Below are 14463 nucleotides of genomic sequence, written 5' to 3' on the forward strand. Positions count from 1 at the left end.
GTAACTATTAATTACGAAGACCAAAGATACATTTTATGAATTCAGTTGAGAAAAGTTAGTGTAAGAAACCACTGGCCCTAAAGAAAATAAAATACCAATGGCAATAAATGCAGTTTTGAAATAACAAATTTCAGTATTAAATATGGAGTGAAGTTTTATATGAAATAATGTGGAAATTGTTGCAGGGTGGCTCAATGTTCATTGATTTCTTTTATTGGTATGAAACTAAAACATACTTTTTTTAACAGGCTGGACTGCGTACTCTGCATGATGCAGGTCCAGAATTGAAACGTGCAATCTCTGGAAATTTGGAGGAATTAATGGATGACAATCCTGAACCTATGCACAGGGTAAGGAAGTCTTGTGGCGCTTTAACAGTTCAGATTGTTGTAGTAGCTATATTTATGGCTTTTATTATTTAAATCCTACCTATAATGCCTTGGAAAAGGTTTCATTTGGACAGTTTATTGTGTCTACTTTATATGAAGCACCGTCGCAAAGTTTTGTGTTGGACATCTAATATATAAAGAAACTTTTAATTTTTCTGTTTCCTATTGAAAAATTAATAAAAAACACCCAAAGATATTATGAAATATACTCCATACTCTTGTAACCACAGCTGTTAAAGTAATATGCCAGAGGATTTTGTCTGTGATTTAAATCTTCAGTCCCAGTCTTCATTTTATTATTATTATTTTTTCTTTCTTTAATAAATTCTAATTAGTCAATATACTGAAACAAGGAAAGATTAAAATATCAGCTGACTGAGCATTTGTTCCTTATGGAAAAGCCCTTGACAGATTGAATTGTAGTGAGCTTTGGAATGTCATGGTGGGCAGTGCCATCCTGCATCACCTGGTGAAAGCAGGACTTGTCCAGTGATTGAGGCTAGCTTTTTCTAAGGGACCCAACAGAATAGGCGTTTTCCCTCACCTGAGGATGGAAACAGATCCAGTTTCCAAAAACGTCGTGTTTTTCTTAGTTACCTTAAAACCAGGACGATGGGTAAAGTCCGAAAACCCAATATTTCTGTGCATGAGAATGCTGCTTTATTTACAAAAATTAAATATACATTTTATTCCTTCTCAGAATATGTTCTTTTCTAAAGGAAATGTGTTTGCAATCATTTTAAAATTAATGGCTGAGAACCGCACTACCTCATACATAGTAGCTCCTAGCAGTGGGTATAATTCTATACTGAAATCCCCTGTGAAGTGTTCCAGTGGGGTCCAGGGGATTTGACTATGATACTGAGGAAAACAGAAATGGAATATTAAATCAGCAAAACCTTAAATAATAAATATTGTAAAATTTGTATAGGACAAGGGGAAATATAATTAATAGAAGATTCACATAAAGTCTCTCATATACTAACAAGTATATTATCAACATATTCTTACCATATATTGGCATTTGAGTTAGATATTGAAGTATATTCATGCATTTTCCAGTTACCTCTTACATAAATGGAATTAATTAATCTTAGTATACATATACATTATTGATATTATATGTATAAATAGACTATACAACAAAACAAAAACCTATTCTGTCCTTTAAAGAAACAGGCAACTGCAATAAATTTGCTGTAGATGTTTTTAAATGTCCTGAACTGCAATCTGAACTTGAACTTTTTTATCAGCTATCATTTTCAAGAGAAAAGTACTCACTGTACATCAAGCCATAAGATAGCTGGTTGTTCTGCCACTCAGTGCATGAATTAACATTCTGCTGGTCAAGGACAGTGATATTTGGAGTGATGCTTTCCACTCTCTGGGCTCATTTCTTGTGATATGTTACACATGTTTATACTTTCCAAAGAGAGAACAAATGTAGTGTTCACAGAAATTTGTGAGTGATAGAATACTTTTTTTTGTTAATGTTTTTGTAATTGTGACTTTAAAATATGCTGAAATCTCGCATCTTTCCACCAAGGAGAAAAGCAGTGTTGTCACAAGAATTTATTTTAAATGGCATGGCAACAAGCAAGGAAGCTCCAAGTATTGTGAATGAAAGTAATGCACTTTCCTTCAGGATGACTGAAAAAATCCTTTAAAGAATTTCCACGAAAATGAATTTAATTAATTTTCTGTTTCAGCGTAATCATTCACTGTTTGGTAGTGTTTGGTCATCAATGCGGCGAGGTCACGCAGGTTTCCACCGTGCCAGATCATTAAAAGTCAACTCAACACAAATTAAAGTAAGAATCCACCTAACAGTGTTAACTGTAGATAAAGTATACAACACAAAAAATTACAGTTTTTCAGTATTTGTAAAATAACTTGCTTGTATACTTTATTTATTTGTAAGATTTATGGTTTTTGTTCCCATGCTTGTAGCCCACCCAACTGGAATGTGCAGAGTATATATTGCTTATTTTAAGGGACTGTATTTTATTTACATATGATACTAACATTAGGGTTAGTAAAGTTCTTTTCTTCCATATGATTGACCGTTTTATCCTCACTTGTCACTGTTACGAATTCAGTTACATTCACAAACCAGTTTATTTAATATTGATGACACAATAGTGTTCCAAAAATTGCATAGTCCTCTGTAGAAATTAGCTCCAAAAGACCGTAATGCTACGTGTAATGCTAAGCAGCCAAGACTTGACAGCACATGAAAGAACAGTAAGAAAGAAATGTACTTGTGGTATACTTAAGGAAAACAGATATCCCTTGCCAACTCATCAGTCATGTTGAAGCTAAAAACCCTGATCTTATTGTCATATGTGTGTGTTTGTGACACACCATTCAGAACTACAAGTAATTACAGCACTATCGCTAATCTCCACACTTTATAAATCACCACAGCACATGCTAAGTCTTTCTCCAGCCAGCTGTGTCTTCATCAGCCATTCCCTGCCAACAGCTTCTAACAGTGGAGATTCTTCACCTTCACACACTCATGTTCTGTCTTCACAGCCTCCCTGCAGGCTGGCAGGCATTTCACACCAACTTCCTAGACTGACTTTCAACTGACAGCTCACTGGGTTGCCATATCTTCTCAGCCCCCCTTGCAGAGCTCAACTGAACTGGCTGAACTGTAGTTGTCTTCCTTATAACCACTTTGCATGGACTGAATAGAAAACACCGTTTCCAACAAAAAATATGTTATTATAGAGGCATGTTTACTGGTTTATTGCTTAGAAATAGGTTGCATAACACCATTATTATTTTGTAAGTGATGTTACCTAGTAACAGCTGCTGTTTACAGTTACCACTCAGCAACAGGTGTATATGCCACATTATTGTGATGAAGGGTACATAAACATTATTCAAGGGAAACAACTGATGAAACAATAGAAATGTGTGTTTAAATTTGATAGTGGAGATATAAATTAGCATTAGAGGAACTGACCAGTAAGAACACTGATAACTTCACCTGCTCTGATAATGGCTCTATCCTCTTTCTGCTATTAAATTTACACACATGATAAATATTAAAATTAAAATGTTTTTTGTAATTGAGTTTTACAATTTAAAATTGTTCTAAAACTGATACTCATCAGCCAACAGTGAATGAACTTCTGAAGTTTCTTGTAGCTGTTCATGAACCACCTTTTAATGCACTCCTTCTGCTAAGCAAAGAAAGAGAGCCATGGTCAGCTGTCGCATATTGTACTGAAAATTGATTATGGAATGTAGAGTAATTATGTAATTTTGCATGTGTACAGTGAATAATTTGGTAGCCTGACTGTGAGGTATCTGGTAGTTGATTTATAAAGAAAATTATATGAAAACAGCTCATTACATTATATTTCTTACCACAGCATGAGGTATATGTTGTCAGTTGGACTTGAAACTTGGTGCTCATATAGCTCAGTCATTATAGTAATTAGGCTATAGGCCGGGTGACCAGGCTGTAGTTCACATCAGAGCTGAATGTATATTCAGGGTGAACCCACCAAACGCACTAGATAGATACAAGTATGTTCCTGGTTGGTTCTCTAAGGATTAATCACATAACAACACATACAGCTGTACCTCTTGAATGTCCTGGACTTGAAGCTTAATAGATCAGTAAAATGTTATATATATATATATATGTATATTGTGTTGCAGATGAATCACTTAGATGTTCCAGGAAGGAATCTCAGAAAGGTAGGCAGATTGTGGTTTGCTTCTATAAGAAGGAAAACTATGGAACTGTACAATTGTCTTGTCAAATATTTCAGTTTAATTCACCCCAGAGATATGAGATTTGAGGTTTTATGGCAGTGAAGATTAGACTGTGATCTTCTGGGCTATGACATCAGTCCTGTAAGTGGCTACCATCTTCGGGGAAGGCTACACAGTGTCACAACCCAGAATACAGGCAATTTAAAAGTGGATTAGTTGACTCTTTGATTAAAGGAGCAGTAGCTGAACTGGCAAGACTTCTGTTACTAAACACAATGCATTATGGGTGTCATTTAGGGACAACATTGGGTATTTTTTAAGTATAATACTGCATTCCCTTGTTTATTGTGGGTTTGGCTAATTCAGTATTGATTATATATAATTTATATTTATACACCAATTTCATATGGCAAAGAGTCGAGCCTGATTGTCCATGGGTTGGTATGTGTGCAGTTGCATTTCTAATGCACAGATCTGTGTGTAGAACTGATGTCATGACATACAACCAGTGGCAGGTATCATGGCACCACAACCCAGAACACTGTAATCTTCACATTCACAGCCATGAGGTCCTTAAATTTAACAGTCTCATATCAATCGTACAGTATTCTTTGTAAGGATTTCATTACTGAAGCATGTTCTAAGTTGTGGTTTTCATCTGCTGGTACACTTATATTAGTGAAGTTCTTGCACATTTAGAACATACATAAATGATCATTGTTTACAAATTATTTCCTTCCATATGTACTTGAATATTTTTTTAAGTTCCTTCTGGATATGCAGAAACATATTTTTTCATTCCTACAATATTTGTGTTCAGAAGTAGTCAAATAAGACCAAACTAACTTACAGCTTATAAGGTTATGAACTGATTTAAATCTTATAAACAGGAAATGGTGTCCCCATTACAACTCACCAAAGGATTGTGGATTCCATTGCATGCTTTTTTGTTTTGCCTTAGGGTCAAATGTCTCAACCCCCATGACAGTTCAGTGGTGTAAGTTGGGGAGAGTGGTCAAGCATGTCATGTGAAATGTTTGTGGTTGTATGTCAACTGATGAGGCACCCATCTGGCAGGCACTTGCCTGTTAACCCAGCTCCTTGTGCAAGATGGTTGTGATCTGCTTTCGATTGGTTGCCATCTCTTTCTGCAAGTTTCCAGAGTGTGACACACCATTCCTTCCAGTTGAGGTGATGTGTGTCTGTTGCATCATTTTTATCAGATGCACTACAAGGCTCTTCAAGCTTACACATCATGCACTCAGAAATGTGGAATCTGCTACCACAGTTGGCAGCACTTCATCTGCATCACACTTTTACACGTGCACTTCACTCTCTTGCATTAAACTGCACCTCAGAATCTCGTGTGTTACTGGTATAGACTTGTACTTCAAGAATGTTATTAGTTCTAGTCTTCAGCTGCTGGTTGGCATACACTGGTACCAGTGTTTCAGATTTTTATAAGTATCTGTTATGTTTTGAAAATGTGGCACAGTTCAGATATTCGGGAACAAACGATAACAGATCAAAACCTGATTCAGGAGGAAATCAAGAGGAGATTGAATTCAGGTAATGCTTGCTACCATTCAGTCCAGAACCTTTTGTCTTCTCGTCAATTTTCCAAAAACATAAAAATTAGAATATACAAAACTATAATTTTGCCTGTGGTTCTGTATGGGTGTGAAACTTTGTCTCTGACATTAAGGAAGGAACAGGGTGTTGAGGAGAATATTTGGACCGAAGAGAGATGAAGTGACAGGAGGTTGGAGAAAACTGCATAATGAGGAGCTTCATAACTTGTACTCTTCTCAAAGTATAATTAGAATGATCAAGACAAGGAGGATGAGATGGGCAGGTCATGTAGCACGAATGGGGGAGACGAGGAATGCGTATAGGATATTGGTGGGAAAGCCAGAAGGAAAGAGACCACAGGGAAGACCAAGGCATAGGTGGGTGGACAATATTAGAATGGATCTTAGAGAGATAGTATGGGATGGTATGGATTGGATAGATCTGGCTCAGGATATGGACCAGTGGAGGGCTCTTGTGAACACGGTAATGAACCTTTGGGTTCCATAAAATGCTGGGATATTCTTGAGTAGCTGCAGAATTGGCAGCTCCTCCAGAAGGGCTCAGCTCCATGAGTAAGTAAGTAAGTAATCTATTATGAAGATGAATATAGCAATAGATTCATCAGCACTAGAATGCACTACACTATCAACAGCAGAAGTTTCATTTGTAACTTATAACTAGAAACCTAGATGTGATTTACATTTCTTCCAGATTTCCTGAATGTGTTTGGAAACTTTAATTAATTTCTGAGTATGTCCTTGGTATGTACTATCATTATTTATTTATACATCAAGACCAAGTGGTTAGCTATCCTGCATCATATTCAGTAGGTCCTGGGTTCAGTACTTGATCAGAGGTTGGGTGTATTGACCAACTTCTTAGTGACCCTCCTCAGTCATTTCAGGTAATATACCTAAGCAGCTGAAATAGCATCATTAAATAAAGCAAGACTAAGAGAAGAGGAAGAAGTAATTATTTTCATTTTACTTCATTATACCTAAGAAATTCTGATAATGTTCACAAATAATTTTTTTAATTCAAAACTTCAAAATAATTTATTCAGTTCACCACAGAACAACTTCCATTCCAAAATAATTTAAAATTCTGTTTATAAAAGTAATATCCAGTGATTTTTTTCTGCAACTGCACTAGGGTGTTCACATGGTTTAGCATACAACATAACACAATATTGTTAGAAGTTTCAGAAAATGTGCACATGGTGGGTGCCCAGAGACCTGAAGAATGAAGAAAAAATGAACTAAATGGGTCTTTCCTTACAGCTCTTAATGGTATGCAGATTAAGGAGAAGATATGCCTTACAGGAGTGTTACTGGGGTCAAATCATGGGTGCATCGCTACAAATGCAAATCAAAGCATGCTTCAATGCAATGGAAATATTACAGTTCACCTTCAACCAAAAGTTTAAGGTTATGCCATCAGCTGGGAAGTTTATATTTACCATGTTTTGGAATTCTCAGAAAGTACTGTTAGCCCATTTACAGAAGCCTGGTGCAGCTTACTGTGAAGTTCTGTTGAAGCTTCAGGATGCAGTTTGCAGAAAACGTCCAGGCCAACCGGCAAGAGGGGAACTGCTTCATCATGATAATGCCAGAGCAACCCAGGAGAGAACTCAAGAACTACAGTAGGAACTTCTTGAACATCCGCCTTAGAGTCCAGACTTGGCCCCTAGTGACTTCCATCTGTTTGGTCTGGTAAAAAGAAAAACACTTTGGTGTCAAACGTTTCTCTGATGATGAAGAGGTTGAAACGGAAGTGCAGAAGTGGCTGAGACAACACTGCAAAGACTTCTGAGCTCCAGGTTTTGACACACTACTAAGTGATGGGACAAGTGTATCAGTGTTGGTCAAGAAATAAGTGTTTTCCCCACGTTTGAATATTACATGTTTTACATTTTATATCAATTTGTGACCTATTTACTGACTCTCCCTCGTATTATACAGAGTTCTATCCTTGATGTTTAATGGAAGTTGTTTTCTGGATTCTGCTAGATCAATTCTGAAAATGTGCCTTAAAATTGGCCACAGTCACTGCATTACATAATATCTGTGAATTTATACACCACCATTTACATGTCATTTTCATCCACATCATTACCAACCCATTTAAACAGGGCTATTTCCATTAACCTTTGAGAAATATGTGAAATATTTAAAACATAAGCAGAGAATGAAAAAGTAATTTAAATATAGGGATATTTCTTGTGTTACACTTTCAGATTTCTGCAATAAAAGAGTGTTCACCATTTATGATGATTTTCATACAGGTATCTCCAACCAACTCAATCGACTACTTGCCTTACAACTCAATTCAGCATGCTGTAACTGAGGGCATGAATCACATTACCAGCATGACCAAGAGTACCCTCATGCCACATATTGCAAGGTATAGTAATTTTAATTCTATTTGAAATAGTCATTGAAAATAATTTCACTATTGTTGCATGTCTTTCACCAGAGATTTTTTATATTGAAATAAATCAAAATCTGTTGAGAGTGAAATGAATATCAAGATGCATAATAACCCCTTCAGCCCTTCCTTACCTTGGACCTCAGTACTGTGTTAGAATCATATGGGATTTATGGTATATGAAAAAGAACTTATTATTCTGATATCCTTCACTCTTTGCACATTATGATAAAATTACATGTAACAACACAGCTGAACAGATCACATTTAAGTATGCTGGAACTCACATTATTTCTTTCCTGCATTTTGTTTAATACAGTTTGCTTTTATCTTCAGCAACAGAGATAAGCCAGTTGTATTTTCTTTAATTTTTTTAATGGATCTACACCATTCTAATGCTGCAAAATACTTACAACATGAGTAAGAGTATAACATTCAAATTATCTTAAGACAAAGAAGATTTCAGTTGGTTGGTTTGTTTCCAGTGGCTGCATTTGGGATCATTTAACCCATTTTGCTTCTTGCTTCCCAATAGAGAGCACTCAAGTTCTTTCTTTGTTGCATCTTGAAAAGTTTGCACTTTCCTTTTGGGAAGCTTTGCCAGGTTTGTTGCTCATTTTGCACTACTCAGGGGACACGTATGACTTAGAAAATGTCACAGATGTTAGCAGTCAGTCATTGCTCTGAAACACACACTACCATTAGAACCAGTCTTCAGGGGCACAAATTGCACTACATCAACATGTCATCCTAACCTCAGAGACAAACATTGTACTGCATCAATCATCCCTAGCTACTCACCAAACAGGAAAACGCCAAAAAGATTACTCATCTACTCAGATTAACTTACAGCATAAAGTTGTAGTTTGACTAAGATTGACTGGAGTGGCCGCGCCACAGCTCAAGCGGTTAGTTGCTGGCTTCCCACTGCGGCGGCCCGGGTTCAATCCCAGGTCTGGTCAAGTGGGATTTGTGGTGGACAAAGTGGTGCTGGGGCAGGTTTTCTCAGAGTACTTCAGTTTCCCCTGCCAATCGTCATTCCACCAATTGCTCCACAGTCACCCTCACCTATCATTTGGGGCTGGTACAATAGGCCAGAAGTGGCCGCAGTACAAGGGATTTAGTCCCACCCCACTAGCAATAAAATAAATACTCAAGTACTGAACCCCCTTTCTTTCATACTAAAGTAAAGTACATGTATCCCTCTACAGGCCTTGGAGGCCCATAGGGTTGTGAGATGTTGAGGTTCTCACATTTTTGTAGACAATCGGCTCATAGATAGTAGTAAGTACCAGGAATTAAATAATTTTCCTGGGGAGTAAAGGGCGGCCGGTGCATAAGGCTGACAACCTTACCGCCATCTCTGAGCCAATTGTCTAGATAATGTGGGACCCTCAACGTCTCACAACCTTATGGGCTTTCACAGCCTGTTACAGGGATAGCTTTACTTACTTTTTACTTAGCAGTGTATGTAAGCCATTTACTGAAATAGTATTACATTCAAATCCTACAGGCTGCTATGCTAGCACACACGTCTTACCTGAATACAATTTACATTTTGCAGTGCAACTTCAATGCAAGAAACAGGGGGAGGCTTGCAGGAAGAGGAGGCAATTCCATTACGTCCATTGACTGTTGCTGTTTCTAATGGGGACCCTGAGAAGACTTTCAGCCCCTACCACGTAATTGAGTAAGCATCCATTTTCTAACATATTAACATGTCCAGTTGTTGAATAGTGGTACTGTTTTAAATTGAACTATTACCTAAGTTTCTTGAGCTGTAATTTCAAAGATAAAATAATGATTCATTATTGTTAGATATGTCAATATTGGTTCTTGTACCGATTTCAGCCAACACGGAGGGGGCCAGTTTCTACACCCAAACCATTACGGTAAGCGTCACGTGATGTTGCGTGGCTCGCTTGGCCTGCCCCCTCCCCAGCTCACTTGCTAACACTCTTGCTCACTTGCCTGCTGGCATGGGTTCCTTACTAATATCATAACCTGACTTCCAGCCTGCAGGATGAATACAGCCCCGAGCTGACCCCCCCTACGCCCCCTCCCCGGAGAGTCCCACGAGGAGTTGGGGGGGGCTCGTTCCGTCTGGGCTGCATGGGTCGTGAGACATCATCAAGCTTCAGTCGGATAGCGGATGGGCTCAAGCTGGCCCAGGCCCAAGTGATGGCTGTGGCAGTGGCTGGTTTCCTGCCAGGTGACGGCACGGTGGTGACAGAATGCCAGGGACATGAGCGACGCTCCCCCCTCACTCACAGGGCTTCCTTCCATGGCAGAGGTCAGATCCCACTCTGCTCACTAACACCTCACATCCAGGCCACAGTCACAACTAATTCTTTGTTGCTTATAATATAAGTGTGCATGCAATGCTGCATTAACTTGTGAGTTAGCACCTAAGTCATGAATAGGTAAGGCAGATGTGTGCACCAGATATTTGATTCACAGTGTCCCGAGCGGGTGAGTCCAATGGCAGTCTGGGGACAGAACGCCTGTCACATTCTCTTCCTGGCAGTCCAGCTGACCGCCGTCCCAACTTCCCTGAGGTAGTTGGTTCAGCTGAAAGCCTGGTAGGCAGGGTGAGTGTTGCATAATTTTATGCTAAATGCATTACTTATTGTCATCACAACATTATGTTTTGACCAAGTCATTGCTGATTACAGGTGCTAGTCGAGCAAGGTCTTGGCAAATACTGTGATGCTGATTTTGTACGTTACACATCTCGTGAGATGCAGGAAGCTTTAGACATGACTCAGGAGGAAATGGATCGAGCGGCACATCGGTTGCTGCTGCAGGAGCGTCAAGGGAGACCACTGTCCTTCCAGATGGCTGGAGTGGGTGCAGGGGTGGGGACTGAGACAGGGGTTGAATCTGGATCAGGTGATACTGATCCTCACTTATAGCAGTGCGCCCCACATAAAAGCAGGGATCTCCTGCTGAGTTCCGTGGTCTCGGTCTCATTTTGCATTACCAAGTGCCTCATCTACTTCTACTCCAGAGAAGACAATGTCAAACTCAACATACCATCAGTTTCTCAAACTTGCCCAATTCTTACCTTTTGTGGATAGTTTTCCTGGGTGAATAAAAATCCAGTGGATATTAAAGAGTAGAATGTTAAAACAGAAAGGTGGAAAAGAATTTTTTAATGTGTTTTATTTCATGTTAAAGTGTTAAATAAAACTGAAAGTTTTGGGGACAAGCAAAAAGGTCCAGCAATACATATCTTGTGCACAAGCACAGTTATGGAAATACTGATCTGAAAAGTGAAAGGAAATTTTTTTTAATGTGGAATGTTTAGCTAATATCAATTTGGAATTTTATTGTCCACTTAAATGACTGTTCCATTACTCTGAAAGTACAGCTGAAACTGGAACATTTATTATCACTGAAAATTTTAGTGCGTGTGTTCAAACGTTTAAAACTAACTCACCTCATGACATTATGTTCTTGTGTGATTTCTTTTAAGAAAATTAAAGTTTACTTAACCATGAATGCCAGCATTCAATAATTTGGAAGTCTGCAATATGGAAGTATGAAACTGGCCATCCAAGATATCAGTCTAATGTTCAAATATATTGAAATGAAAGAACCTTCCTAAATAATAGTGCAGAATGTTAAATGAAGCTTTGCAGATTCAAACAGAAGAAGAAGAAGAGGAAAGATTGGTACCATTTGAAACCAAGATCACCAGCATCTGTTTGTGATTAGCAAATACCTGGTGTTTCAACATAGTTAAACTACTAACTTCAGGCCAAATTGTATGCCCAGAGTGAAATGTACCACACAAGAAAGTGATTGTTTATTTTCAGAGGTATTTCAAATTCTATTGAAGCTAGTTTTCTTAAGCTGTGTTATGTGCCCATTGGAACTGAACTGAACATTACTTGGCACGTGAATTTGATGGCAGAAATCTACCAAAACTGTCTGTACATCAGCTGGCTGATGAACAAAGTCAAGTGAGTTATCTGCAAGATGAGAACCTGATGGGGTGTTGGTCTCCATCCATGACCAGCCATCTAACTAAATATCGAAAGAAATTATCCCTGGTGATAAATGGATATTTCTTCTACTGTATTATTGATTTGTATAAAAATGTATAGAAATGTTTTTACAAATGTTTTTGTCATGGAATTTGTACAGGACTGTAAAAAGATTGTTCCCAATAAATTTTGAGCTGAATGAAACTTTATAAAAGTATTTACAAGCACTGAAGTGACATAAGAAGTAATGTGAAAATGAAAATACAAATTCACACGTGTGTTATCCCAGTAACAAAACATGTATCAAAACTGGGTTTAAAACACAGAATATTTTTCACAATTTCAAAGAGTCTGAACCTCCTAAATATGGCATATAGTGTAACGATACAGAGATATCTGCAGAAGACAGCAGTACAATCATCATGGACTTTGCTAATAAAGTATGAAAAAAAGTTCCTTTCAAATGATAGGTTTCACCAGTCTGAACTGTTATTCATGAGTAGGGAATACAGTGAAACCCCAATTTAATATCATGTGTTAGTGACCATACATGGGATTTGGACTGGTAACTATTTACTCAAAATCTGTGACTTGTAACTACAAGCAATTATACCGTTATTGCTAATCTACACTTCACAGTTCACTACAGCACACACACTAATTCTTCTCAGTTCGTCTTCACTAGCAGTTGCTAGGTTACATCTCAGCTTCCACATTCAATGGCTCCTGTTCTCGCTGGCTGGCTGCTCTCACAGCTAACATATGACAGCAACTCACTCACATTCTTGACCAACTAAAAAGTCAATGTCAAAGTCAAAGTTACTTTACAACTGGCAGTTTACTGCCAATAAGTTTGTCTTGGCGCCAAGCTCCTCGAGACCCATTACCAGAGATTTTTTCAACTCAACCCTTGCAGTAATAGTCCTCATGTAACATCCTCTCTGACTAGAACATACATTTGTCTCTTATGAATATACTTAGCCTTTCGTCAAGTGTATGTATTGCACATATAGCATGATGTTGAAAACTCCTCCATCTGCACTATATACAAGTCAACTGTCAGTACAGGTTTTACAAAGCAAACCATGCTGATCTTACTTATCTTATGCTACAACAACAGCTCAGTCACTTGTATGGTCATACGTTTGACTACTGCCAAATTTAAGCCTCTTATATGTTCTGTGTCTGGCTTTGCGTTGTCCTATACTGTGAACATGTTCATTCTCATGATTTTGTATGACTTCTGCTTGTCACCTGCACAATTTTATTATATAATCATATACCTATGAAAGGTTGAAAGCCATGTGGAAATCATGAACCAGTGTGCACCTTCGAAAATATCCAGTGGTGCAGAAAAACGAGTTTTGCAGGCACTGCAATTTAAAGAGGTACATGTCTCCCGCTAATACAGGGGGGGACCAAGCATAAGTCATTACTGACCTGATCAGTGCCTTATGATGGGTTAGTTTAATGCTGACGCTTAAACGTTCACTTTTGAATAGGGAGTAGATTCTAATAATGTTCTGAAGGCCTTGGCTTCAACCATTTCTATGTGAAGTCTCCATGTAATCATCTTATTGAAGATTACACTCAGATATTTTACATGACTGACACAGGGGATATTGCATTCATTCAGTGTAAGACGAGCGTCAGGGGGGCCTAAGTCTTTGAGAAAAGTAGATGGCTTGAGGCTTATCTCAATTGATTTCTATGTTCCAGAGCTCATACCATTTTGCAATAGCACTGAGGCCTCACTGAATTTTTCTGAGAACATAACTCTCTTTGTGGTCTGCCGCATATATACAGGTGTCATCAGCGAATTGACCCAGATAGACATCAGATGTTTGAGGGATATTATTTATTTATATGTTGTACAATGTAGGGGACAAGGTGCAAACTTGTGGCACCCCTGCTTGTACATCCCTTGGCATAGGTATTTCACCTTCGACTGAAACTTTGAATCTTCTCTGAGAAAGAAAAGAGCTAATAAGCTTTATTAAAACTGATCAAAAATTATAATTTCAATAATTTATATAGCAAGCCAAGGTGCCATGTTGTACCAAAGGCTTTTTCAATATCCAAGAATACAGCAGCCATAAACATTTTACTGTTGACATTTAAGGTGACTTGGTCTGTAAGCCTCATACATTGAAGCGTCATGCTGTGATGGACATGCAAATCAAACTGGCTTGCATTCAGCAGGACTCTTTCTTCACTGTGCCTTTGGAATATTTTCAGAATAACTTTCTCAAATTGCTTGCCTGTTGTAAACAAGAGGCTAATCGGTCGTATATTCTGAGTAAATTTCAGGTCCTTACTGGGTATTTGTAATGTTATAAATCTGCTTC

The 14463-nt window shown here is 38.1% G+C and overlaps 1 protein-coding gene across 14 annotated transcripts in view; it reads left to right on the forward strand.

Moving 5' to 3' along the window:
- Positions 1 to 12319, forward strand: part of LOC111864093 (voltage-dependent calcium channel type D subunit alpha-1) — a 221044-nt gene extending 208725 nt beyond the window's left edge. For 12 of the 14 annotated variants that reach the window (XM_023851102.2, XM_033751324.1, XM_023851095.2 and 9 more), the window contains 8 exons: positions 249 to 350; positions 2099 to 2200; positions 4068 to 4106; positions 7981 to 8099; positions 9688 to 9813; positions 10139 to 10416; positions 10584 to 10714; positions 10799 to 12319. In XM_023851102.2, coding sequence (XP_023706870.1) covers positions 249 to 350; positions 2099 to 2200; positions 4068 to 4106; positions 7981 to 8099; positions 9688 to 9813; positions 10139 to 10416; positions 10584 to 10714; positions 10799 to 11038 — 1137 coding nt within the window. In that variant the 3' untranslated portion in view covers positions 11039 to 12319. Of the gene's footprint in view, positions 1 to 248; positions 351 to 2098; positions 2201 to 4067; positions 4107 to 5085; positions 5635 to 7980; positions 8100 to 9687; positions 9814 to 9974; positions 10016 to 10138; positions 10417 to 10583; positions 10715 to 10798 lie in introns of those variants that run through there. The other 2 variants (XM_023851107.2, XM_033751325.1) reach the window with 2 other exon arrangements.
- Positions 12320 to 14463: the final 2144 nt, after the last annotated feature.

The sequence above is a fragment of the Cryptotermes secundus genome, unplaced genomic scaffold, assembly GCF_002891405.2.
Source record: "Cryptotermes secundus unplaced genomic scaffold, Csec_1.0 scaffold708, whole genome shotgun sequence".
NCBI classification, from domain to species: Eukaryota; Metazoa; Arthropoda; class Insecta; order Blattodea; family Kalotermitidae; genus Cryptotermes; species Cryptotermes secundus.